Consider the following 26,934-nt stretch of genomic DNA (forward strand, 5'->3'; position numbering starts at 1 on the left):
AGTACAGTGCTGCGGGAAATTCGACATAAAAGTGTTATAGTGAACTCTTTTGTTGGAATGAAATGTTTACTTGCTTAGCTGAAATGTTTGGCGGGACTTACCGCAGTTTCTATTGTTAGGTTGCGTGAAATTGAATAAAAGATTCACTTACATTGTTGCGAGGTTTAATAGATAATATGATGAATACAACATTATACAAAAAGCGATTAAATTAAGTACAACACTGAATAAATTAACCGTGACACGTATTTGAAAGTCTTAGAGAGAGAGAGCAAAAAGCTAACTGAACTAAAGCCGATAAGGGACGCTGAGATTCTGGCGGGTTTCGATCGTATCGACGCCGAGCAGTTCCGGTGTGCCTTACGCGGTAAAAATGCAGCATGAGTGTGTGCACATAGTGTTTTCTTACATGTGATAAAAATAGGGCATTTATTTGGACAAAAAAAAAATGCTGGATAAAAATAAATTGCTTCGCAAACATCACAGGTTTACATCATAATCTCATTCGACTATTGTTTGCAATAGCCAATATATTATAGTATTAATTTGTTGTTGTGGCATCCATCCATATAGTGATTTCCGAGGCAGATATGTAAAAAAAGGTTCGGGTGTACTGTATAAGAGAAAAGGGAGTAATCGCCAAGTAGAATATCGTTGCAATGTCTCAAGAGAAGTATGAAAGCGACATGAAATTCTTGTTTATAATGTTGTTTCATGAAACAGATGGTCGATATCCGCTGCATTTAGTGTTGAAATGCAGCGCTCTGGGTGTTAGTTGAAGAAATAATAATTAACCAAATGCATAATATTCCGTTTGTTCAGGTGAGCAACTGGCGGGTGAGCCTCAGTGTGCTGTGGCGCTGTGTCGGGAGGCTGGTAGCGGGACAGGGAGACAGGATACTATCCTACGCAGCAATAGAGCAGCTGTACTTGCAGCACTACCAACATCCTCTCCCCTTCAATCGCCTCGGTTTGTTCACAATATTTTTTATAAATACATATTAGGTGAAGTGACACTCAGCCCGTGTACTTGCCCTGACTCGCTAGAAAATACATTTTGAGTCAGCACACGTAACGCCCAATTATTATGAGTTAACCATTATAACATACATACATGTACAACTCTCAACTTCTGAGCTTCGGTGAGGTGCCAAGATTCGCACCCGTATGGGAGCACTCGCATTATACAAGAGTTGAATAATCGGCATTCCGTTTTGAGTATAGACTAGAGTTCTGGAACTCTAACATGATAGGTGTTGTCTGGACAACACCCGTCATGTTAAAAGTTACTCCAGCGATTCCTAGGCTGGTTGCGAGCTCCTTATGCATGCTTCCATCCTCAATTATGTGAACTTCCAAGTATTTATAGCTGTCAACTACTTGAGAATATTAGATTGTTCGATTTCATAATTAACATTGAAGTCCGAGAACAGACGTAGCAGCTTTCTATGACATAATAGCCACGCCACAGGAGATTTAAAATCATTTTGCATTTTTTCTCAAATTCCCAATGGATCTTTATATTTATGTAAAACCTTTCAGGGGGAAATAATGTCAAATAAATAAAACAAATAGATAATAAATTAATAATGTTCCAGGTTTGGATTCGGTCGAAGCCATAGTAGAACAGTGCCCTGAGATCTGGGAGAAGCAAGGAGGGATGGTTCGCGTACGTCCCGGTCTGTCCAGCCTCTTACCTCCCGCTGCTAACCCTCGCCTCGAGCTGCTGCCTAACACTCCCCCGGGGCAGAAGGTGAATACCGACATAAACTGTTGTTCTTCAGATAAAAAATATAAATACGAACTGAACTCTTATCGCTGTCCCATCCAAGGAAGATGTTAACATACTATTCTAAATACACTGAAACAAACCTCTTACACAGGGGATATGTTCCACACAGTACCTTGTAAAAAAATGCCATGTAGGTTACCTTGTATTAGGTGCTAATCATAGAATTAAGAATAGTCCAGAAGGAGCGTAGAATCATATTTGAATACATCAGACTGTGTCCAATAATTCCCCCACTATGCCCTACTTTCCCCGCGCACATTTGTGATGTTGCCACGTAATGTTGCTTGATGGGAAAAAAAGTAATCATAACACAAATGTAAGGTAAATAAAAATCAATCTGTTAATTTCTCTAAAATTTTATTGTGCACGTGGAAATATTAATTGACGCAACAGAGTAGATAAGTAAAGGGTCATTTAATAATTGATGAAATGAATTAATGAACTTTAAACTAAAAATATAAAACAAATTTTATTTTACATAAAATGGATATTTTTATATCATGTTAAATAATATTTGATGTTTTGAAGATAATGTCGGTCAAATGTCCACCACAGAGTTGTTTAATCCGAGGTCCAATTTTCATAAATTCTCTCATTAGATGAGCAAAGTAGGGTAAAAAAATTTCTACCCTAGCAACACTAATGAAATTTCCATTTTGTTTCTTCAACAATCTGACAGATGGAAAAATAATTCAATTAAGCAATGCATTTGCTACTTAAACATTCGTTTGCTAATTACACATGAAATGTGATACCATCCTGTTTCTTTAAGATCCTAGCAGTATTTCTACACTTTAAAAGGACACAAAACGGCATAGTTGAATTCAAATCAGGAGTTGCGTACTGAGCGACGTCTGCAAAGAAACTAATGGGTCAAAACGTAAACCTACTCATTTATGAGTAGTTTAGTCGCCTTCTGTTTGATGTGCGTATGTGGTTTCTGGACTATCCTTAATTCTATGGTGCTAATATAAGTCGTGTCCTTTTTTCAAATTTAAAAATGAGCACTAAAATTAAAACAAAATTTAAAAAAAAACTTATATCAACATCCGGTGTAAAAATCAGTTCAGGATTTCAAAAAAATGAAATTGTTTACTATTTATTTTACCTTATAAATTAAGAATACAGTTCTGTATGTTAAATAGAACCAGAATCCCGGACGAGTGATTTTGGCTCGATGGCTGTTCTCAGGTTAAATCCTGAATAAGGAAATGTCCTATTGTACTCACACTGGAACATGTGTCGGAGTCTGCTGGTCCCTGTGGGTACACGAAAGTTTATCAGGGACAGTAATTTTGGGCAATCTATTATGGTGCATATCACTTTGTGCGTTCGAGTGAGGTCGGCAATTGTCCTTCTGGTGGAGAGCAATGGTAACCTTAACTCGAGACATCAAAGTTTGGTAGCAAATTTCACCTGCTGGTTTACCCCTTTTGAACTGTATGTAGCGTAAAAACTTTCATTGAACTCTTTCCAAGTTAAAAGAGTTGCAGTTGTACAAAGGGCTTCGCAGACTGATGATGCATATTCCAGCTGTAATCGGACCAGAGTGCAATACAGAGATTTTATTGAGAGCGATTATATTTTAAGTACCATTATATTATTAATATGCATTGTTAAAGTAATTTTCAATTTTTTTATTTATTTGATATTTGGCCCGTGTTATTTAAAAACTGTGTAAAGTGAGGTTCCTGTGTTGTAAACTAATTCACCTGCCTGGCTCCGTTACTCGCCGCTCCAAGGGCAGATGATGTTAGGACAATTTAAGTTTTCTCAAGGGTTGAGGGTGTCACAATGATTAGGGTTTGAATTAACAAATTACAACAGGAATGGAGAACATTTTAGAGACGGTAATATGGAAGCCTAGACACATACAGGGCTTATGGCCTGTCATTGGCTGGTTTAAGTGGCCACTTTACACACTGTGTAACATTGATTAGGATTTTGACTCGGTTTTGCCAATATTGTCTTAATAATTTGATTCACATATGTATGTGTTCTTGTGCGCCGAGTGAGTGTTAGCAGTTCATTTTGTTTACATTATCAAGACAAAATAAATTGTTTAACTTGGGATATAAATTTTATATTAAAATCAAATTGACATTCATATGGTTACTTTATAAAGCGCCCTTGAGATATTACGAATAAGTTACACATAATGATATTGCCTTTTCTTTCTTTCTAAACTAGGATCCTGGATGGCATGCTGTGCTCCCAAATCTTGATTTCAATATATTTTATTACTATTATTTTTGCACAACCAAAATTTTTTGGAGACCTTTTCTCTCTCAAAACTCAGTATGTTTGTGTTGTGTCCAGTCAAGCGGTGTATGGAGCACTCCACCGGCTGTGGCCTGTGGACCCTGGAGGGCCCCCCCGGCGCCCTCGGCCCTACCCCTCCCCGCCCCACAGCTGCTTGTCAACACCAACACCAACAAGAGTAAGTATGCAAAATATTACGAACAAATTGAAATTGAAAAAATTAAAAGTCTTTTGATTTAAGAAATATGGATGTTCAAGCATACGCAGATTGGCAAGTGATAAACAGTGTATAAAGTGATTACTTAAACCAGCCAATAAAAGATCATAAACCCCGTAAACGCCTCCCTTTTAAAAAACATTCTTCATTTCTGTTGTAATATTTATTTATTTTTCTTTGGTCTTATTGTACAATTTTTATATATATTTGCTCATTGGCGGTGTTATTTATTTTTGTCTGCCTCGAGGTCTTATAGTATGTGTGTTTGCTTACCATGCAAGAGGTCTTGGGTTCAATTCCCCACATAGTTGACATGACAACCTGTTCTAAGGAGGACTGTACAGTGTTCGGTTTTTTATCTTTGTTCACGTGTCTCTCGAAGTTTATTTTGATGTTTAATATTGTTCATGATTACTTTAACATTTCATTTGATTTAAAACTATTATATTGATACCGTAGATCTAAAAGATTTGAAAATGAGAGCAAAAATGGGATATTTCACTATCAATGGTTTTTTGTATGCTGATGACCCGTCAAATTACAAAAATTATTAAGGATAATTGAGAAATAAAATCAGGAGAAAAAAATGGTTTAAAACGGCATGACAATAAAACTTACGAAATTGTAAAGATTTGATTAATTGTGATGCGTTTTAAGCTAAATCCATAATGTGATCCTTAGCTCAATATAATATTGAATTTCAAAAATAATAAAACCGCGCATACCTGTCAAACTGCAGATTATGTTTCCATGATGTGACCAGTGAGAGGAAAAGACAAAAAAACATAATCCTATAAACAATGCAGAAATAAGTAGGAGTGTGACTACTTTTTGTATTGAATTAGTTCTCTGTTGAACTAGCGTATCAATATATCTTTTTTTTAAAACAGTCCTCTCATAACCAAGAGAACTTATCTCTTTTAGAAAGAGAAAGCTTGTATATTATATTTTAAAATGTATCTTCTTAGGAGAAGAATTGAGCTATTTCTAAAAAAATAATGTATGCGGTTGGCTAATAACAAAATTTGTTCACAGGGAGGGTTCGCCTTGCAGCTCAGTTCGATGGGCCAACCTAAACTCCGATCTCACTACTTACAGAAAGAACTGAACATCGATTAAGCTAATTTGTGTTCATCTATTTTTAGGGGAAATTTTATGTGTCTATAATATCATATACTTGTATTTTAAGCTAGTCCAAAATGAATCTACTTATTATGTCGATGTCAATTATAGGGACACCCAAACAAAATAATATGAAAGGTAGCTTACATTTACACGACCAAAGTTTTATTCTATTGAGATGATTATTTTACAAACGTTAATTTATTTATGTGCGAATGAAACTAACTTTCATACTATTTTATAGGAATAGAATTATTATGTACTTATGCATGATCAGTATTCCAAACGTGTATAACATGTTATCCATGTCAAATTATCATCTGTGATTGTTTCGAAGCTTTTAAAATTAATTTTAACAACATGATCAATTCGAAGCAAACGTTAGTTAGGTGTATTTAGCCGTTCTCGGCTGTGAACCATTATCGGTCAGCATTTTAAGACCTTAAACCCGAAACACATAGTATTTAGGAACAGCATTTCTAATGTTATATTATACACTATTTGTATCTCACTCGTTTATTCTTTCGCTAAAAAATATATTTTAAGTTAAGAAAATGTAAATATATCTCGTGATCTTAATATGTTGGCCCCAAATGTATCAAATCGTCTTATTGTATGTAATATTTCTGTGATTTCAGTACATAACCAGACTTTTATAAATGTTAGATCGAATTTAAGAATCAATCTACTTAAATATATTTTATAAAATGTATTAACTAAACCAAATGGAAATTCCTTAAGCTAGTGTCGGGTACCCTAAGATAATAATTATTTCCACAAATCTCTACTTGATTTCGAGCGCTGTATCGAAATGTAATGCGATCCCTGGGAATAACTTGAGTTAAAAGTTAATACGAGTTTAGTCTTCCAAACGAGTGGAGGGAGGTAGGGTACATGACCATAATACTCCCGCACTCGTAACATTCCTTATGTTAGGGAAATCCGTGTCTATTCACAATATATAATATATACGTGAAGAGAAGACTTGAGGCCGTATTACGTGGATCAGAAAACTGAACATTATTCTGAGCAAGAAATCTTGTTCTTCATTTTCTGCCTAAAATCTGTCTTGCGGGCATACGCAATAAGTAATATGCAATAAATACGCGTGCGCACAAAAAGCGCACGCACGCAGATTCTAAACGAAAAAGATCAAATATTGAATGAATTCCATCGCCTTCAAAATGTGAGTCAAAATCTAATCAGTTTTTCGTTCTGTATAATATGGCTTTTTTACGAGTAATGTAAATCACTTTTTATTCCGAATTGTGGTTCATTTACTGATATCACTCTGATCCATTGTTTTATATAGTATTTTATAATGTTTATTTTATATCAATGTGTTCATAATGATAAGTGAAGAAGGTGGTATTGTTGTTGCCGTGTTTCTCGTCCTTTAAGTTTTAATCCTTAGATTATTTTACCAATATTAACGCCATTTTAGCACAACTCACTGAACATTTTATCCATCAAACTACGAATGATATATTTTTCTAACTTTGGAACTTTCAATAATAAGGTTCTTTTATATTGTTTCATAAAATAAATTGATTTTAATTAACTTGTTCTTTTTATTGTTCTCATGATCGGGTTGTGGTCCTGTGGCTAGTGTCTCGGACTCACGGACCAAAGGTCTGTGGTTCGAATCCCACTCTACCCCAACTTGATTCCATTTTCTAATAGTGAGTTATTTACAACTCGTTGAAAATGGCCCTCAAAATTAAATATTTGGGTAAATCATAAGAACGCAAATATTTCTTTTTTTTTATAAAAAAAAAAAAAAAAAAAAATATAATTTGAAAACCCTCGACGCAAGGAACAAGACATTTAATAGATTTATATTGTTATTCCCGTCTTTGTATAGATTACACAAGCCACAGTGTTCTAAGAAGAAATGCTCGCCTATTCATCATTCCATGTCCGCTCCCTAGTTCCAACTATGCTCCAGCATATGGTATCCACAAAGAGCCTCCGTGCATCTCTGTCAGCCGCCAACTCCTTTGCGTCCTCCCAAGTCATGTTCTCGTCCTAAAGTTCTGACATAAGCTGCCAGGGAACTGTCAGCAGCGGACGTCCAGGACGTTGAGAACCCGAGGCCTTGTAAAGTAGGTAAGCGTGGTAAGGCTCTCAGTATATGGCCTAGCATCGCCTCCGCTTGACGACAGTTGTCACCAGAGTTTGCTGCATCCGTTCTCTTATTATCTCATTCCTCACAAAGTCAAACCACCACACACCCAAGATTCTTCGGAGACACCAATACATAATAAATCGTCAGTGGTACTGCAATACCGTGTAATTTTTTTTTTTTACAAAAATGTTTTGCTGAAATAAATTCATCTTAGTTAGTTTTAAAGTACTGCTATTTTTACTCTAAATAATAAAAGTTTTTCTGACACTCCAGCGGTATTTTTGGTTGGTTAAAATCTTTGTATATTAAAAGAATGCTTTTTAGGTTCCTAAATATAAATTTTTGGTTGATTTTTATTGATATGCAGTTAGGTTCTCATTGAATAAAAGAATTGGTTTTTATTTTATCGAATCTATTATGTACATTGATGATAAATTAACAATCTGTATAAAGAACTGGTATGGCTAAAATACAGCTATGAAATTCAGAAGTCCGGCTTCATACCGCTTCCCACGGGCCCGTGGCGACGCTCCCACAGCATGCGATGTTTCTGCTTCATATACGCCTTCTCAGCGCTCGCGTACATTCCCAGATCTCCATCTTACAGAACATAACAATACAGACTTGTGTATAACAATAATGGAGACTATTTTAAATTTAAAGAAAAATTGTAATGCTGTGTAGTTTTTTAATTAATTTTTTTATAAATTTTTTTTTTTTGCATTGGAATAAAGGTTGGATTGGGTTGGGTATTATTATAAGTAGATTCATATATAAATTGAACATAAGCCTAAAACTGCATGTTTCTACTCAAATAACCGAGTAAAGAAACAAACAAAGGTTTATACAATATTTGAAGCACTAATATAATTATTTTATGCCATGAGTACAAAATTCTTTTATATTTATAAGAAATTAACATTTATAATAATTTAATGTCATAAATCAATCAAAATAATAAGAAAGGGTCTCTGAGATGGTTTGATGGCAATGGCGTGATGGTGGTAGTAGTAATGTCATAAATTTTATATTTGAAGCACTAAATTTGTGGTTATTCATTACTTTATGTTTACATTACAAACAAAGTTGTTTTTATTTATTTTATTGAATTAAATTTCATTTTAATTTTTAGTCAAACTGACATAAAAATTGTACTCTTGCATTTACAATAAATTTTAATCCAACATCAAGGTCACAATCTTTCTTTTTAATAAGTACTTCGAATTTTAATTATGCTGTATATTCTTAAGATTCAGTCCAAATCCTTATAGAGGTGCATAAGCCAATGCACTCGGACAAACCAGTTAGAAGTGTTGTCTTTATTTTCAATAACATAAATTTAAGTCTTTTGTGTCAGCATAACGAAAATACGTGCAATAATTACAGATATATAAACTTGTATATTTTATCTTTCATACTCACATTTAATAAACCAATTTTCCTCCTCATCCCTATGCTTCTCAAAGAGAGGTCTACAGCGCTCTACGTCGGGACTTTCATACATCATACAGTCCTCAAATCGCTTTTTCAGGATAAGAAGAATATTGGTATCCACTAATCTGGAAATATTATTATTATTAAACTAGGGGCAGGCAGCTATCGGCTGATATGCCCCTTTCTTGTCTTTCTGGTAAGCATATTTCACTTCCTATATAGGAATATACAGGATGTTCTTTAAACCCTGTCACATCCGAAACCACGATGATCAGTATGGGAGAGAAGACGTTAATACGTCTAATACGTCTAATACGCTAATGCGTATTTAATAAAATATTTAGAACAAAGAAAAATTTTTAAAATAAAAAATTTAAAAAAACAAATGATTGCTTACTTCTGCAGAGGAGAAGTAAGGGGAGCGCGCCCGCGCGGTTGTGGGCGCATCAGACTTCTCCCCACTCTGCTTTTTTTGATATTTTATTTTTTTAAATTTTATTCGTTCTAAAAAAATATTTTAATATGCCAATATGTCTTCTTGCTCATACTGATCATCGTGATTTCGGATGTGACAGGGTTTAATGAACACCCTGTATATAAATAATTTAGGAGTTCCCCGAGATCAGCCCTAGGACCAATTTTGTTTATCATATAATATACATAAAGGACATAACCCATATAATAAAACACTGCAAATTGAAACTATTTGACACTATCTACAGTCGAACTTGGTTATTACGAGGAAGATGTGACTGATTGAATTTGCTCGTTATAAACGTTACTCATTATACCAGAGAAATGTTTTTTTTTTTATACAATCGCTATTGCCTATTGTCACTAAGTAAACAAGTAAATATGGTCCATTAATGAAAAATCCTGCGTTTATTCGGGTACAAAACCATTGGAGCAATGCATCGTCGACATTAGTACGATCGCACTTTCAAAATTTTTTTGTGCCCGTGATATTTTTTTCAAATGCAGACAAATAAATATCCTTATTTTTCCACAATGTTGACACTGTGAATGAAGATAGAGAAAACTTTGTACACAATTCCACATTTTTCGTGCCACATCCGATTTCACAAATAATTGCTATTGTTTCACGAATTGAAAGACACTTCCTCTTGTTAGTAGACACGTTTATAATTTAGGGGTTAAGTTTTAACTAATCTGGTCTAGAACTCATTTGACATCACCCACTTGTAATATTTATTGTGTATTGAAATAAGCGTAGAACATTAAAAAATCTAAAAAACCCCAGAAACAAGCATGTCATTCATAAACTAGAAAAGCAGCTGTAAATTGTAGCAATAGCCCCGGTATCAATATCGTAAATCAAGTAAAATGTATGAAGGGAGAGTTATGAGGAAATTCAGTGCTAGGGTAAATCGGATATAAAAAATAATTTCTTACGCACGGTAAAAATCAGAGCATTGCATTGTGCGGCGAAGTTTCTCAAAAACATATGAAAGTAATAATAAAAATTAACTACTTTAAATTACGTCACAAGTTCTTAATTAATAATCTTTGCAGAATGAAAAAACATATTTTACACTTTTGATAGTTGAAAAGGCTTCAGAATCCCAAACAAAAATATTTTTTGTTTTAATCAAAGTTTACTATGAATTGTGATAATGCAATTAAGAATGAAAAATGCAGTAAAGCAGTTTTAACTGAATGCTGTTTTACATGTGTTTTAGTTCATAAGAACAAAATTGCCAAAAAGAGAGTTAAGAATCAACCAACGAGTGTTGTGATAGATTTTCAGTTTCCAGAAAGCCAATTCACCAACCAGCAGAACTCTCCGACCAGAACTTGTGACATCACTTGCAAAGTAATTTAAAAATTACAAAACTTTAAAAAATCATAATGCTTATAATACGATACATAAAAATTATTTTTTTGGCTTAGTTTGAGTGTACATTTATTTATTAAATATACAGCCTAAGCCAATTACAACGGTCAGAAACATATATATACAAGAAACTGAACAAAAAAAACATAAAACTATGTAGCAAAGACAAACAAGGGTATACAATATATTCATAAACATACAAGACTTCGAGCTAAACCATGCCAATCCATCTTCATTCCACACTGTTTCAGTGAAATATATAAATAAAAAACCACTGAACTTTCTCGTTGGTTCCAGTCTTTTGAATCGATAAGGAATATTTTTTTTACATTATCAAACTACATAATTGCTAATACTAGAAAATTATTTCATGCATAAAAATATCTGTATTTACAAATCAAAGATCTGCCATCATTAAATAGTAATATTTGAGTTATTATTTTCCTAAATATTTAAATTTCATGTCCTAAGTCATAAATAACTTGGGAAAATATAAATCTATTGGATTCGAACCTCGGACCTTTGATCTACGAGTCACAACACGGCTCCAGAAAAAATCATTTGTGTTTTTATCAAATCAGGAAATTAGGTTCACCTAATGCTTACAAAGCCAGTGCTCCTGGAAATTCATAGATAAATAAGCAGGTTGAATGATGGTGGTTTTTTTATCTATTGTAGGTTAATAAGCACTATAGTAAATTAACAAACTCTTACCATAATTTTGTCGACAGAACCATTTCAATTATTTACCAATTAAAAACAGAATTAATTCATGATAGCTAACCACGAAAGAAAACCATTTATATTTTGAAGCATATTACAAACGGCTAAATGAAATGCTAGTGTAATACACAGAAATATTTACCTATCTCTTTTGAATTGAACGTTGGCTTCAAATTTACAGACTTCATCATCGTTGTAGCACTGGTCAATAGTCGGCACACGGCGGAACTTCTGATGATACCAAGCATACTCCTTGCGATTGGGTACTACTACCTTTTCTGTAAAGATCCAATAATTCGTATCAATATCATAGTCTTTGATAAGAAAATGCTTTCAACAATAAATAAAATTAATGAATGAAAATAACTCTGTTTTTAAGATGACACTAGAGTTTATTTTGAATCATGTTTAGGATTACATCCTCAGGTGTAAAATTATAAACATGCATTTTGTTTATACGATGATGCCGTGCTTCTTGCTAGCATCAAAGAAGACCTGCAATTTTTGGTAACAAAAGTCTACGATGTACGAGTATGCAAGAAAAGGCTGGCTTAATTGGCCTATTTGTTATTTGTTTGTTATATATATATATATAAGATAATTATAGCTGTTGGTTATCCAAATAAATAAAATAAAATAAATAAAAGCGATTTGCTTTTGAATGTTGATAAATCGAAAGTGATGGTTTTTTAAAGGGATGAAAATATAACTAAATGTGAAATCAGAGTGAACGGAGATATTCTGAATCAGGTAGAAGAATTTGTGTATCTGGAAAGTATGTTTACTAGGGATGGAAAGACTGATAAAGATATTAAAAGGAGGGTGAGTACCGGAAACAGGGTGAACGGTTCATTGAAATCTACTTTGGCAAACAAATGTTTATCGCAGGAGGCAAAACTAGCAGTTCACAGTGGAGTTCTAGTCCCAACTCTAATGTATGGGAGCGAAGTACGGAATTGGAAATTAATTATGAAAGTAGGTAAAATACTGTCGAAATGCGATCCCTCAGGCGAATGTGTGGTAAAACGATGTATGATAAGTGCACAAATGTTGAGATCCGTGAACTATATAAGGCTGAGACTTGCATTATCGACAGAATCAAGAAAGGGGTGCTGCGTTAGTTTGGACATGTAGAGCAAATGAACAGTAAAAGAACGGCTTAAAGGATCTACGATGCGAATGTTGATGGATGCAGAAAACGAGGAAGACCGAGAAAGACATGGCACAATCCAATCCATCAAATACTTAAAGATAGACATGTCAAGAGTAGGAATAATCGGCGTTCGTGCATGAGAAGATGTATGAATGTAGAAGAAGCGAGGTATGTATGCAAAGACAGATTAATATGGCGTCCTATCCTCTCTGCCTACCCCTACGGGGAAACGGCGTGATGGTTTTTTTTTTTATTATTTTTTTTTTTATTTATTAATAAAACATATAAGACATGAATATCATGATATTATATTCCCAGGAGTTGTACGAGAAAGCTCATTTGGGACGGTACATAAAAAAAATAGTACATTTCTTGTAACAATACATAGTATACATTTAAACAATAAAAATTTAAACAAATTTTAACAATCTATGAACTTAATATTAAAAAAGGAAAGAAAACATTTAAACAATCTGTGAACTTAATATTAAAGAAGAAAATAAAAACATTCAAACAATCTGTGAACTTAATATTAAAAAAGAAAAGAAAAACATTTAAACATTCTGTGAAATTAATATTAAAAAAGAAAATAAAAACATTTAAACATTCTGTGAACTTAATATTAAAAAAAGAAAAGAAAAACATTTTAACCTAAAACACAATATATAGACTATTCACAGAAACTGAGCTAAAAACTATCACTTTCAAAAAGATTCAAGAAATAGGTCTTCATTTCTGGTCTTTGAGATTTACCACTCGACATTTCATTTTTAAGGTCATCAGGCAGGTTTGTTGTTGTTGTTATTTATACCGATAAACAATATACACCCATGATAACTCTTTGCTCTTTTTTCTTTCATCTGTGTGCGATCATTCAGTTTTATTTAAAATTATTTATATGGATTCATTTTTGTAAAAATCCCTTGAGTTTGGTTTGTTGTTAATAATATCACCGAGTATGAATGTTAAAAGAAAAATACAAATAAAGACAAGATGATTATTTATAGATTAACTTGACTGATAGTCAACATTCATTTGACAGAATATAATATAACCTTAAAATTATTACATAATTTGAAAAATATTTTATAAGGCTTTCTAATTTTTTTGTTATCGATAAATCATCGTGAGTTTCAATTATTTACTGTCACTGTATCAGAATGAATAAATAAAAATATTAAATAAACTCAAAAGTACGCAACGTTGACAGACTAAAAATTATATTATTTACCACGAAACCAAGTTATTGGTCCATCCACACTATTATAAACTGCATTCAAAAATGCTTCAAATACTTCTCCAGAATCCTTCGCCATTCTATCTGACTGGAGAAGATAATCTTATTTTTGAAATTTTAAACTAGAAAACTAAATTACTTTATTACCAGATACAGGTCAATAAGTTAAGTGACAGAAAATGCATAGAAAAATAGGAATAGACATTAAGATTTATGGAATACTAAAGTACCTATGTATAATATTTCTGCAGTGATGGATAACATTTTTGAATAAGCAATACGAAAATCCAGGCATTTACAGAGCTTATGATCTCATTGGCAGTTTTCAATTAAATATTTACAAACTGTTTTACATTCAGCATTCTGCAATTTTGACAAACATTCAAATATTTGTCAAAACAAACAATCACACCGTTTTCCCGAAGAGGAAGGTAGGAAGAACATTAAGCCACACCACTCAGTGTTTGCATTCAGACCTTGTTTTCTCCACATTCGTACATTTTCCGTTCTGTCTTTTGACATGTACTGCACTTATTGAAATATTAGTTAAATTTGTTCATCCAAAATGTCTTTCTCGGTATTCCTCCTTGATAAAATCCTTTAATGGTTTATCCCAGTACCTTTCTTTAAATATTGAAACTTTTAGACATACTTCAACACATAACTTTTATAAATGCCTAGAAGTACTTACGTTAAGAATACTCAGCTGTTTCAAATCTTGTCAAAAATAAATAGCAAAGCCCACAAAAAAGCAGTCAAATCAATATTAGGTTTACTGTAGTTATTATATCATCGTCATTCTCAAATTATTATTGTTATTAGAGTTTGATATTCGTATTAAAATCATATAGTGGGGGGGCTTACTTAGTCATCCAAAGAGTAAAATTAATTTTTAAAAATGTTCTTTATGTAAAATATTTATTGATTACCTATATAGAGCCTTATTTGAAAATTTAAAAGAAAGTAAAATATAAATACTTGCGTTTTTATAAATATACTACCCAAAAACTTCAATTTTGGAATAATTTTAAACGGATTGTAAATAACTCACCATTAGAAAATGGGAATCATGTTGGGGTAGAATGAGGTTTGAATTTCGGAGCTCTGATCCGTTAGTCCGCAACACTAGCCATGGGATAGCAACATTCAATCACTGGGATCATAACCAATAAATTATCAATTGATAAAATTATAAAAGAAAGGGTCACTGAGATTGTTTGGTTATGTAGAACGAATGGATGACGAAATAATGGTCAAACATATATATATTACTCATGAATGGTAACTCCTAGGACGAGAATGCCCAAGAGAGGCGTGGCATGATCAGCTAAAACAAAATCTCAAGTCTAGTCATGTCAAAAGTAAACACAACAGAAGGGCATGTATGACAAGATGTATGAATGTGAAAGAAGCTAGGGATGTATGCCAGGATAGACGTGTGTGGCGGTTTATCCTCTTTGCCTACTCCTGCGGGAAAATGGCGTGATGGTAATAGTAATAGTGCATATCATCAATTACTACTACTACTACTACTACTACTACTACCATCACGCCATTTCCCCGTAGGGGTAGGCAGAGAGAATGGACCGCCACACACGTCTATCCTGGCATACAATCAATTACAAGTAAACATATTATGTAATTCTGGCATGTTAAGTATCTGAGAGGCAAGTAACAGCACACAATTTTATTTCCGAATTTGAATTTTACGGTCATTACCGTAATTCATTAACTTAAATGTTTTTTTTAAATATAAAAATGGATCGGATGGATTTACAAATTTCTAATGCTAATCAAAATTACCGTTTTCTGTAGATAGTTTAAAACATTATGTAAATAGCATATTTTTGTGTTTCGTCTTACCGTTACCGAACAGTCAACGGTAAGAACCTTAGTGTAGGTACATGGGTGTGGTGAATAAAGCCACCATAAAAAGAATAATATTTTTACTAATGACAATACTTTGAACTATTTAACTTGGCGGAAATTAACGGCTACATTTTATGAAACTGGCCATTGTATAAATTAAATTGAAGTATTTAGAGTAGGTACTCCATAGAATAGTTTTTTTATTTTTTATTCTCGAGCAATATTTCATACATAGATGAATGAAGTGGAAATAAGGTCCATATGCAAATACAGAGTGATATGGCGTTAAATTTCTTCCAACCAACCAAAAAAATTGGTTGGTTGGAAGAAATTGCCATTTGGCAATAAGCCCGCCAATGTACAAATAACATTATGTACAAAAAGTTAAATAAATAAATAAATTTATTGGGATACGGCGTAATGGTTTGGAGTTGATGTTATTTATAAACACAAAAATGTCGAGATTCGCAGATTTTGTAAGGCTGAGATAAGCATCATCGAGAAAATTCAGAAAGGAGTTCTACATTGGTTTTGACATATAGATAGCAAAAAGACAGCTAAAAAGATTTACGATCTGAATGTTGATGGATTTAGAAAACGAGAAAAACATGGCATAGTTAAATCTAACAAATACTTGAAGGTGGGCATATCAAAAGTCGAAATAATCTGCATACGTAAATGAGAAGATGAATGAATGTAGAAGAAGTGAGATATGTACGCAAAGACAGAGTTATGTGGCATTGTATCGTCTCTGCCTTTCCTTACGGTAAACGGCATTATGGTTTGTTTGTTAAAATTATATTATGCTTTATTAATATAATTTTATATACTTAAAACTTATTCATGTGTTGTAGAATTTTTGTTCAAGTCATTTTTAAACATCAATCACAGGAAGCTTATTTTTTCTTATTACTTTTAAAAAACAGGAATATATGCTGTAGCACCTTGTCTGCCGGAAACGCTGTTATTGATTTCTGCTTTATAGTTTCCGTTTCCGTAGACGCCTCTGGAACGTTTCCAAGCCCTTCGCTTCACCATTTTTCGAATTCATTTCCAATCATGACGTCGACAAGAGCGGTCGGGTCCTTAAGCTTGCACTCCTGCTTGCTGACGCTGAGACCTGAGAGCGACCAAGGTATGTAATCTTTAATTATCAAGACAATCTGTACCATTTTTCTCAAATTAACATCATTTCGCTTATTTTCTACAACCCCGCGCTGACTGCTGCAATTTTCTTCTGGATTTCGACTGATAATTGTTAAATACGCCACTTTCTCTGCTGCGCAATAGTCTATTTTAGACCCTGTTCTCGATTTCGAATTATCGAATCTTATGGTTTTTGATCTAGCTTATAAGTCATTAATTTTCATGCCTTTTCATTTTAAATGATGAAATATTTGTTTCAATGGTTAGCACTGAATATTCATGTTGACTTCTATTACTACAGCGGTCTGATTAACTCCGACGTCTGTTTTCGGTGGACAAAATGTCTCCCGGAAAGTAATTCTGTTTATTCTTATCCGCAGGTCCACGCTTATGCCCCAAAGACCCCGACCTTTGTAACAACGGGTAAAATTAATATGGCTGACGCAATGAAATTGCTCTTGAAGGAAATAATTAAATGAATTTGATGAGGTTTCATGACCAGTTAAATTCAATAGGTAAATTTCAATTCTACTTATTTATTTTGCGAAATTGCGTGATCTTTTTTTCTTGCGGTAAAATTTTTAATATCTTGTTTTCGAGAAGATACTCTTCTAAGTAGTCCTCTAGTAAAAATATAAAGTAAGTTTTTTAAATCACGATTAAAATTGTTAGTTTCATACTGATGCTCGTATCGATCCAATGTTTTTGTTTGGTAAACGCCCTAACGCTATTTAAAATGGCCGACCTAAACTTGGCTTTTTTTTAACTGTTAAAACATATTTATTATTCAAATTGAGGTGTTGGTCTATCTTAACAGAACACCGTTTCTAATCTCCGTACAACTGTAAATTTACCTTCGTTTAATTAGTCATTTGATTTGATATTGGATCGATATTTGGGTGTGGCTTTTAAGTGGAATGGCGACGCCATTCCGCCTAGAAGCTGGCGATTGCGTATATTTGCTGCTTGCGCTTGCGCACAGAAGAACACCACTCCCCAGATTTCTAGTTACGTAATACTTTTTTTGTTACGCACAATTAAGAAATAACTCTGTGAATGGTGTTCTTTTGTAATTTTTATTCCCCCCCAAACTGAATAGAAAGCCACTTGAACAGTTTTAATGTTTTCTTGATTTTTCCATATCCACGCTCTATTGTGCCAGAGGGAATTCTCCACAATCTTTTAATGTGAGTATGATTTTTTTTTTTTAATACCTCATTTTTAAAAGTACGTAGTTTTTATGATGAAATTAACATAGAGCCAAAAATATGTATTTTATGAAACATACATGATATTATATGATAGGTCTGATTCTTTTATTTAATTATTGGTCAGTTTTATTTTTATTGACGCGTTTTTCGATTATCTAATATATGATTTCTTTTGTTACAGATTTCTGAGGCACTTTGTACGAGACAACTTTGTATTTCGTTCACATATCAAAATGTTAAATTTTGTGGTGAATGTTCCACTAATTTTTCTGTTTAAATTTCTAACGCCGACTTTCACTGGCCTTAAAATTGATAGTATCTAAATTCCAATTTCTCCATCGGAGCAAAACTCCCTGCGCTTTCTATTCTGAGATTTTGTCCCACATGTCGAGCGATGAATGGCGCACCGCCATTCTGCTCCTTTCTAGCCTTTTAGGCTACCAAAATCCACCTTTCTTTTTGATTCTGATGAATCAGACGGTCTGGTTATGACGTCGCAGGTACTCAAACCTGCCTGATGAGACCTTTGTGGGTCGAAACGTCAATACTAATTACTAATAAACTGCTATAACTGATGTTTTTATTGCTTCCCCCTCCCTAATATTATGTAGTATCCGCCTCGCGATTTAATGGTAAGCGCGCTCGGTGAGATCTAAGATTTGGTAAAATTAACGTGAAACGTTAAAACAAAATGTATTTTTGCACCACAACAGGCCAGCGCTGCTTTTCCGGGTACTCGCGGCCGTAGAGAAAGTTTTTTCTCACGTACTAAAGACGCGCTATAAAAATGCTTTCTACGGCTGCGAGAGCGTTTGGTTAGGAATAGCAGCCCGTGTATGATAGGTGCGCAAATGTCAGGATCCGTGCACTATGAAAGCTGAGACGAGCATTATCGACAGAATCAAGGGTGCAGCGTTGGTTTGGAAATGGGCAGCGGAAGAACGGTTAAAAGGATCTACGATGCAAATGTTGATAGATGCAGAAAACGAGGAAGACCGAGAAAGACATGGAACGGTCAAGTCCATCAAATACTTGAAGATGGACATGTCAAGAGTAGGAATAATAGGCGTGCGTGCATGAGATGTATGGATGTAGAGGAAGCGAGGTCTGTATGCAGAGACTGATGTGGCGTTTTATCCTCTTCGCATATTCCTACGGGGAAATGGCGTGATGGTTTGTTTGTGAACAGGCCAGGTGGTAAATTACAGCACAGAACACCCAGGTTCGAGAGAAATCGCTCGTATTCTCAATTCTCACCGGTAATCTGACCCAAAACTCGAGTATCTTAGCCGTTACACCACGTATGCCGCCGTTTAATTCGCAATATTGACAGTCCCTGCACTGATATATGAAGCATAAGCCTGCCTTAAGCATAGTTAAAAAACTCTACTAAATAACAATAGAGATAATAATATGCTGCGATCAGGTGTGGCCTTAGGCCGGGTTGTTATTTGTTATGTAGCTATAGATCGAAAGTAATTGTAAGAATTATTTTGTTTATTGTTTCAGCATTTCCCTAACGAATTAAATAATAAAAAAAAGAATTTAAAATAAAATACTTCGTGTTTCAAGAATACCTGAAACTGTAAGCTACATATTAAAATACGTGTGTGGTCTACATATTATGTGTATTAATGGTAACAATTTTAAAAACAATATTTTTTGTATGCAAATAAACATTCTTTCAATTAAGCTTTGCTTTTGGCATACTATAAACTAAAATTTGTGTCCAGGCGGATGAAGAATACAGTTCTGTGTGCGAAATAAAATCGGAACTGTGTTTTCTACTTAATGGCTACTCTCAGGTAAAAATCTGATGGAAAAGGAAATCGACTGCAGATAAGTCCGCATCGTTATGGAGTGGTTTGCGCGTTCGCCTACCATTCTTCAGGCCCTAGTTCCAATTATTTGCAGGGTGGCCGTGAAATATTGATTATAAAGATAGTTTAAACTGCAATATTTCATTGTTCCTGGACTGCACCATTAGGTCCGGGTGGGGGGGATGATACATGAGCTTATTGATTTACGGTTATAGATAAGCATACGACGGACGACGCTAAATAATATTGACCCAATTCCCAGATTGGCTCTATTGATTTGGTTCCGGTTTGCACTGCGCTTGTGCGCCTGCGCAAGGTCAAACTTGTCGCGAGGTGTGTTGCATCGTTTCTCAAACTGGGGTCGATTTCGAGTACATAAATATATTATTCATAGGGAACATGTTATTATAACAATGATTTCTCGAATTAAAAAAAACTGATTGATAAAAATATTGCAGCTACCAAGTGCCATATTATTGAAATTTTTTGATAGAACTCAACAAACTAATCGAAATGTTGAAATAAAATTTTACTAACAATAGGTAAAGAACATAAATATTGTTTTATGAACATTTTCATATGGAAGGGGTTTGTGAAGTTTTAATAGGGTTTTCAGGGACTTACGATACAAAAAGATACAGAAGCGATGATATATATGAACTTGTATAAAATGAGTTCAATATAAAATATAACAATATTTGATAAAAATAGAAAACATGAAATGTAATAAATTTAGAGTAGTTTGGTAAAACGCACGAGTAAAGTATGGAAATTATACGAATCGAATCGAAAAGTATGATTTTTCAAAATCGGGCCATTAAAAAAATAAAGGTATTTCTGTCTATGTACTTAAATGTTTTATGTAACAAAAATTATCGACTGACATATTACGCCTTTTGAAATAGAGACTAAACTTTTATACATTTGTACGCATAAAAACAAAATATTAAAATAAAAATTGTGTCAATGATTTGAAAATAATATTATGTATATTGAACAGAAAAGTTTTAAATACCTACAAGCATTTAAAATCGCACAAATTTAGCAGTATTTTTCTTACCTATAAAAGTTAAATTCTGTATTTAATATAATCGATGAAATTTTAGTTAAAATTTGTTAAGGTATTATGTTTTTTTCTGTAATTTTATTAGTTTCTGCAATATGCTTTGAGCAAATTTTTCATTTATTTAATTTTAATTATGTGCTCTGTAGCTGCAAGATGTGTGAAAATCAAGTTCCTGTCTGTAAATTAACTTATATAATAAATGTTAACGTAAAAAGGAAGGCAGAGAGGACTAGAAGAGAGGTAGCTGAAAGATGCGATATTTTATAATTTATGTATTTATAATAAACGTATAGTTCAACAACCAATAAATACTTAATAAAAATTAAAAATTACAAATAAATCCGAAGGCCGGAGAGTGAATTGATATTCAATACTGTTTAACAGTAGCATATTACAACAGAAATGAAGAACATTTTAGAGAAGTTAATAGAGAAGTCTAGGCATCTACAGGACTTATGACCTGTCATTGGCTGGTTTAAGTGACCACTTCACACACTGCTTAACATTCACCATTCTGCCCATATTTTAACATATTTGTTCCTTAAATTCTTTCATCTATTGATGTTTGTGAAGTTAAAGAGCTGAAACCTTCGTATCAACATATGAAAGAATTAAAGAAATAAAGATGTTCAAATATGGGCAGAATGGTGAATGTTACACAGTGTGTGAAGAGGCCAGTTATGGACAAACTCAAAATATGGTCAATACTGTTTAGATAGATAGTCATATTATGAAAACATAAATTGAAATTAACGTCATGTTATTACAGAGATAATAATAATAATAATGGTTTACTAACGAAAATAACAATTTCTTTATCTACTACATACATACTTAGGCAATAGATATCTCTGGATTGTGTCTAGTCTGCCTTTCTAGGTACAACCTGTTTCAAGGCAGACATTTTTATGCAAAAATAAACAACAACATGACTACTTACTAGTTAATTTATTATAAAATTATACAATATATATACCATTTATTATTTTAGAATGTTTTTTTGGTAAGTTTTCCGATTTTTCCATACCTAAATCCAGTAACCATTTTATTACAAATTTATTTAATTGAATGGGGGTCATGGTTTTGTAATGTTCGGGTAACATATTGAATATTTTGGGGCCCAGAAACCTGAAATTTCTTTGCCCGAATTCAGAGTTTGTGTTAGACCCCATGACCCATCCTTTAGTTTTACTTCTGGTAGTGTGGGAGTACTTTTGGGATTTGGTAGAATAATTTGCTTTTACAAACATAATTACTCTTTATATATATAATTGCTTTATATCTATATATCGAATATATCGAATTCATCGAACAACTTGATGCTGGGGTACCTGAAGAGCTTTTTTAAAATGATTTTAATAGTGAGCAGTGAGCAGATTCGAGGGGTTTTAATATTGATTTATAAGTGCCTCCCCATCCTATAATGCCATAAGTTATATTTAAGTATCATAAAATATAATATGGTTGTTTTTGAGTTTAATTAGAGATAAGATGTTACGTTTCGACTTGAAGATATGGGAATTTTTTCTAATTTTTTTGTGTTATATATTGTATGTGTTCTCTCCACTAAAATATTTATCAATTATTATTCCTCAATATTTTATATGGTGTACCGATTCAAGTATTGAATGACATATATATTAATATTAGTAATGTTACGTAGTAAACTTTAAACTTTCAACCTGTTCATGGACCATTGGCTACCATTGGACCAGTACCAGTGTGGAAAGTGGACATAGTTGTACTTTCTGTACAAGAACCTGTGTACTGAATTTTTAAAAAAATAATTTATTGAGTTAGTGGTTAGTTGATAACTCGTGCCCAGATAAATTAAGAATACAGTTCTGTGTTTGAAATAATACCAAAATCCTGGGCAAATGTTCTGACTCGTTGGCTATTCCCAGCTAAAAATCATTAAAAAGGAAATCAAGTAGAGATAAGACTGCCTCGTAGAGTAGTGATTAGCTCGCTTGTTTACCGTTTTAAGGTACCGGATTCAATTTCTGGCAGGATCGAAATGAAATATTGGTGTTACACTGCAATGTTTAATTGTTCCCGGACTGGCACCCAAAGCATAAAACTAATTACAATATAACAAATTATCAATAAACATTTGGTGTACTGATACAGTGCCCATTGCATCATTGGGTGTGGATAGAGATATGATGGTATTTTTTCGTGTATCTGTAAATGAGATAAAATTTTCGATAAAATCTCTAATTTGTAAAAAAAATATATAAAACAAAACCACCAGTTTGAACGTCACATTTATAACTTCATTGTCTATTTTTGCAATACCTACTCAATGTAAAAGCCTTGGCAATCAAAGCGCCCCTAGTGGCAGAATCTAGTTGAAGAGGCCATACCAGATCTATGCGTTTTATTGTAAGCTGTGTGTTTTTCATTCATCTGCAAATATATTCTAGTATTTTTCGTCCGACAAACTACCGCTCGCTGGCGTTTTTCTGCTTTAAAAGCGGTAAATTGATCTTCAAACGAAGTAAAATTAGTACAAAAACTATTCCTGTCTATCTAAGAAAGATTTTGATATTCACGTATAAAAATAGTTGATAAAGTGCTATGTCCCCAATAAGGAGTTTCAGTCCTACGGGAAATTAGATACAAAAAATGTTTTCTTATGCGCCGTAAAAATTAGAACATTAAATTGTACTGCAAAGTTTCTTGAAAATGTACGAACAAATATTCAAATAAAAACGAACTACTCTGAACGATGTCACTAGTTCAAATGTAAATCAACCAATGATAAGAGAGTTGTGAAAGACTACCGGTTTACGGTAAGACAACGGACTAATCAGCAGAACTGGCCGAGAAGAAGCGACAGAGAACTTGAGATATCACATGCGGAGTAATTTCAGAAATACAAAACTTAAAAACATCATAGAGCTAATTACATAAAAAAATTGGCTAAGTTTAATAGTCTATTAACAAAAAAAAACATTGAACTTCTTAATTGCAAAATAAATTATAAATCTGGTCCAAAAGATTAAACTTTCGTGTTTTGTGCTGACCCAATTTAACATTTAAAATGGCTTAAAGCTATACATTGCAAACATGTTACATCAACTAAATACTGCAGGATAATTATAAATATATATTTAAACATCTTTTTACTAAAAATAAACACTATCTCCTTTACATAACCTCTTATGCTTTATGGTTATGTATAAAGTATAGGTACATGATATTTTTCATTTTACACGCATTCTAATTTATGAGTTTATCATACGTATTTGTTCTGTCGATATGCAATATGTGAATATGTATTGTTTGTATAAATGACGGGTAAACATATTCAAAGCAAAATGTAAAATGGTACCCAATCCGTAAAGGCGAGTTTTTATTTATTTTTAATTTTAACCCACTTTTATACATTACAGGTATTTCATTAAGGTACTTATTCCTCGAAAAATATGCATAGTTATTTAACTTTGCATTTGCAAAGGTCCTCAGTAACTTTTGTGTCCGAATTTTTAAAAAATTAAAAAGTACATTTTTTAGCGTTAATTAACGTCAAAAAACTGGCCCTCATTGTTGGCCTTGAGTCTAGGGGGTGTGATATTAATTTGTCAAATCTTGACATGTCTATGGTATATTTTGTTGCTCAGCAGAGCGTTCTAGGCATAGATGTGTCATAGGCTCCGAATTTAACCCGCGATTATTTGATTTGATCTGTAAACTTTTTTCATTCAGAAATAAGGAAATCCTAAATAATCTGAAGGTCAAAGTCTACAACTCTCTTGTTCTGCCGGTGACAACATACGGTCTTGAAAACCTGTCACTACTGCCATAAGTGTTCACAAAATTATGTTCACTCAGCGGGAGATTAGACGCTGTACAAAGGTGACCGATATCGCAGAAAGAGCGGGAAGACAAAAAAAGCAGTGGGTGAGTCATGTGGCGAGACGAGAAGTTGATTCTAAATTGGAGACCATTAAAAAATAAAAGGTAAGTAGTGAGACCACACAGGAGATGGACTGACGACATCGTCGAACTTGTGGGACGTGGATGGAAACAGAGCACCCAGGATAGAAAAACATGGAAAAATTTGGAAGAGGGCTATATCCAGCAGTGGAGAGAATCGGGCTGATAAGAAGAAGACTATTTTAAATCCAGTAGTGTTATTTTAATATAAGTATAAAGAAGAAAAAAACAAACCTTTTTTAAAATTTCTTTATTAATCTGTGACACCAATATTTTATTTTAATATACATGACATGTGTACTGCAATACTGAATGCTGATAATAAAAAACAAACAATATAAACTTATTTTAAATATAATATATAAGTACTTATTTAAATCCTATATAATATTATTTAATATGTACAAAAGATCACAAATTTCCGATAAAGTAAAAACGGAAGAGCCACATAGATAAAGCAAAATGTATATACAATATCAGTACATTTTTAAATACAAATTTAATAACAAAGAGTGAATTTTTTACTAATAAAATACATAGGTATGTATTTTTGGCAGCTGAAAAAATATTTTGACAATATTCATGGGATTACAAATTCAATAAATGAGTGTTAGTTTTTGAAAATGTTCAATTTGAAGTTTGTTTATGTAAGATAATATTAGAATATACATTAAAATGTTTGTTAGCCTCGTAAATGTATTTAGCGAAATTAGGTACGTACCATTAAAGAAGTCTCTCCTTACATTCATGTCAAAGTAAATGTAAAATATTTTTTAAAAAGGTTTACTGCATAGAGGTAATATTGGTTTACTGCAGCATTTCGTAATTTCTTTGAAAAGGAATCTAACATTTGAAGCATAAGAATACTGACAATCTTACTTTCTGTCAAAATATACAACAATTGGTATATCGATGAATCGGACTATGAACTGTCCAAGTGTGATGATTTATTTGAATGTATCAATAAAATATTTTTTATTCTGTCTCCAGGCGGAAGTAGAATACAATTATTTTTGTGAAATAGAATCAGAATCCTGGGCGAGGGTATTCGAATCGATGGCTGCTCTCAGGTAAACATCCCGTGGAAAGTGGTTTTCACTGTTTGTACCTGATACTTAAGACTGATCATCTTGCCTTCGTGTAAAAATGATGCTGGTTTTGGAGGGCGAGAACTGTTCACGGGGACCTGTCAGAAAAGATCTGCACAGGCCGCAGTGGCATCAGGAGCTTGCATAGCACTGACCCCCACCTCAAAGAAAAATAATAAGGAGGCAAAGTTGACAAGAAATATTTATTTAATAAGCGGTTATCCACTCTAATATTTCATATTCCTGCTTAGACTAATCATCTACAAATGTATCTTCATTCATATTATATGTGATACATTTTGATCTAATTGATTTTAATAATTTGAATTTTTAAAACACAATAGTGGGTAGGCAAAACGAGTGTAGGATACAATATTGGTGTATCCATCACTGCGTCAATTTGCTGAAGTCTGGAACACATCAAAGTGATAGTATTACTACTTCTATAGTGTCTTCGCTTTTTGTGCAGTTATCTTGGGCAAATGGGAAGAAAGTAAACTAACATTAAGACGAGTTAATACAAAGGATATTTTAATACAGTGGAGCCTCTCAGAACGAGCACCTCTCATAATGAGTAATTCGCATAACGAGCAAAACAAATTGTGAAAAAAATGCTCCCTTAACAAGTGACATTTCGCATAACGAGTGACGCAGAAAGAATAAATCTCCTCTCATTTGTAAGCTTGGACTTCCACGCCAATTGTTAGCACATTAGTGTCGCATGTGATCACACATTTTTCCAAACTTATGTTTGTTTCCAAGCTTATAAAGCTGCATTGTGTTTCACAGCATGAAGTTATGGAGGAGAGTTTGTAAGTGAGGGAGGAGGAAGTAGCGGAGCAACAATCTTCTGATGCAATAAGAGAAAT

At 33.3% G+C, this 26,934-nt stretch overlaps 2 protein-coding genes and 1 long non-coding RNA gene across 3 annotated transcripts in view; 2 read left to right on the forward strand and 1 right to left on the reverse strand.

Annotated features, from left to right (window-relative positions):
* The window catches only part of Marf1 (meiosis regulator and mRNA stability factor 1-like protein), a 39,582-nt gene extending 32,631 nt beyond the window's left edge, over positions 1 to 6,951 (forward strand). Inside the window, exons 24-27 of the mRNA XM_088225235.1 lie at positions 823 to 970; positions 1,599 to 1,753; positions 4,112 to 4,232; positions 5,307 to 6,951. Coding sequence (XP_088081361.1) covers positions 823 to 970; positions 1,599 to 1,753; positions 4,112 to 4,232; positions 5,307 to 5,347 — 465 coding nt within the window. The 3' untranslated portion in view covers positions 5,348 to 6,951. The remainder of the gene's footprint in view (positions 1 to 822; positions 971 to 1,598; positions 1,754 to 4,111; positions 4,233 to 5,306) is intronic.
* A 965-nt stretch (positions 6,952 to 7,916) lies between these two features.
* On the reverse strand, positions 7,917 to 14,172 carry ND-PDSW (NADH dehydrogenase (ubiquinone) PDSW subunit). The gene is made up of 4 exons (XM_088225249.1): positions 13,918 to 14,172; positions 11,676 to 11,811; positions 8,944 to 9,080; positions 7,917 to 8,121 (listed from the first exon to the last, which is right to left on the reverse strand). Exons 1-4 carry the CDS (start codon positions 14,000 to 14,002, stop codon positions 8,006 to 8,008), a joined length of 474 nt encoding a protein of 157 aa, XP_088081375.1. The 5' UTR covers positions 14,003 to 14,172; the 3' UTR covers positions 7,917 to 8,005.
* Positions 14,173 to 16,806: 2,634 nt separating this feature from the next.
* Positions 16,807 to 18,595, forward strand: LOC148285440 (uncharacterized). Its single transcript, XR_015822108.1, has 4 exons — positions 16,807 to 16,927; positions 17,319 to 17,453; positions 18,101 to 18,125; positions 18,331 to 18,595. It is a non-coding gene; the product is annotated as an uncharacterized LOC148285440 (long non-coding RNA).
* The last annotated feature ends 8,339 nt before the right edge of the window (positions 18,596 to 26,934 follow it).

Source organism: Micrasema longulum, unplaced genomic scaffold (genome assembly GCF_059751315.1).
Source record: "Micrasema longulum isolate JH-2025_06_02 unplaced genomic scaffold, ASM5975131v1 h1tg000035l, whole genome shotgun sequence".
NCBI classification, from domain to species: Eukaryota; Metazoa; Arthropoda; class Insecta; order Trichoptera; family Brachycentridae; genus Micrasema; species Micrasema longulum.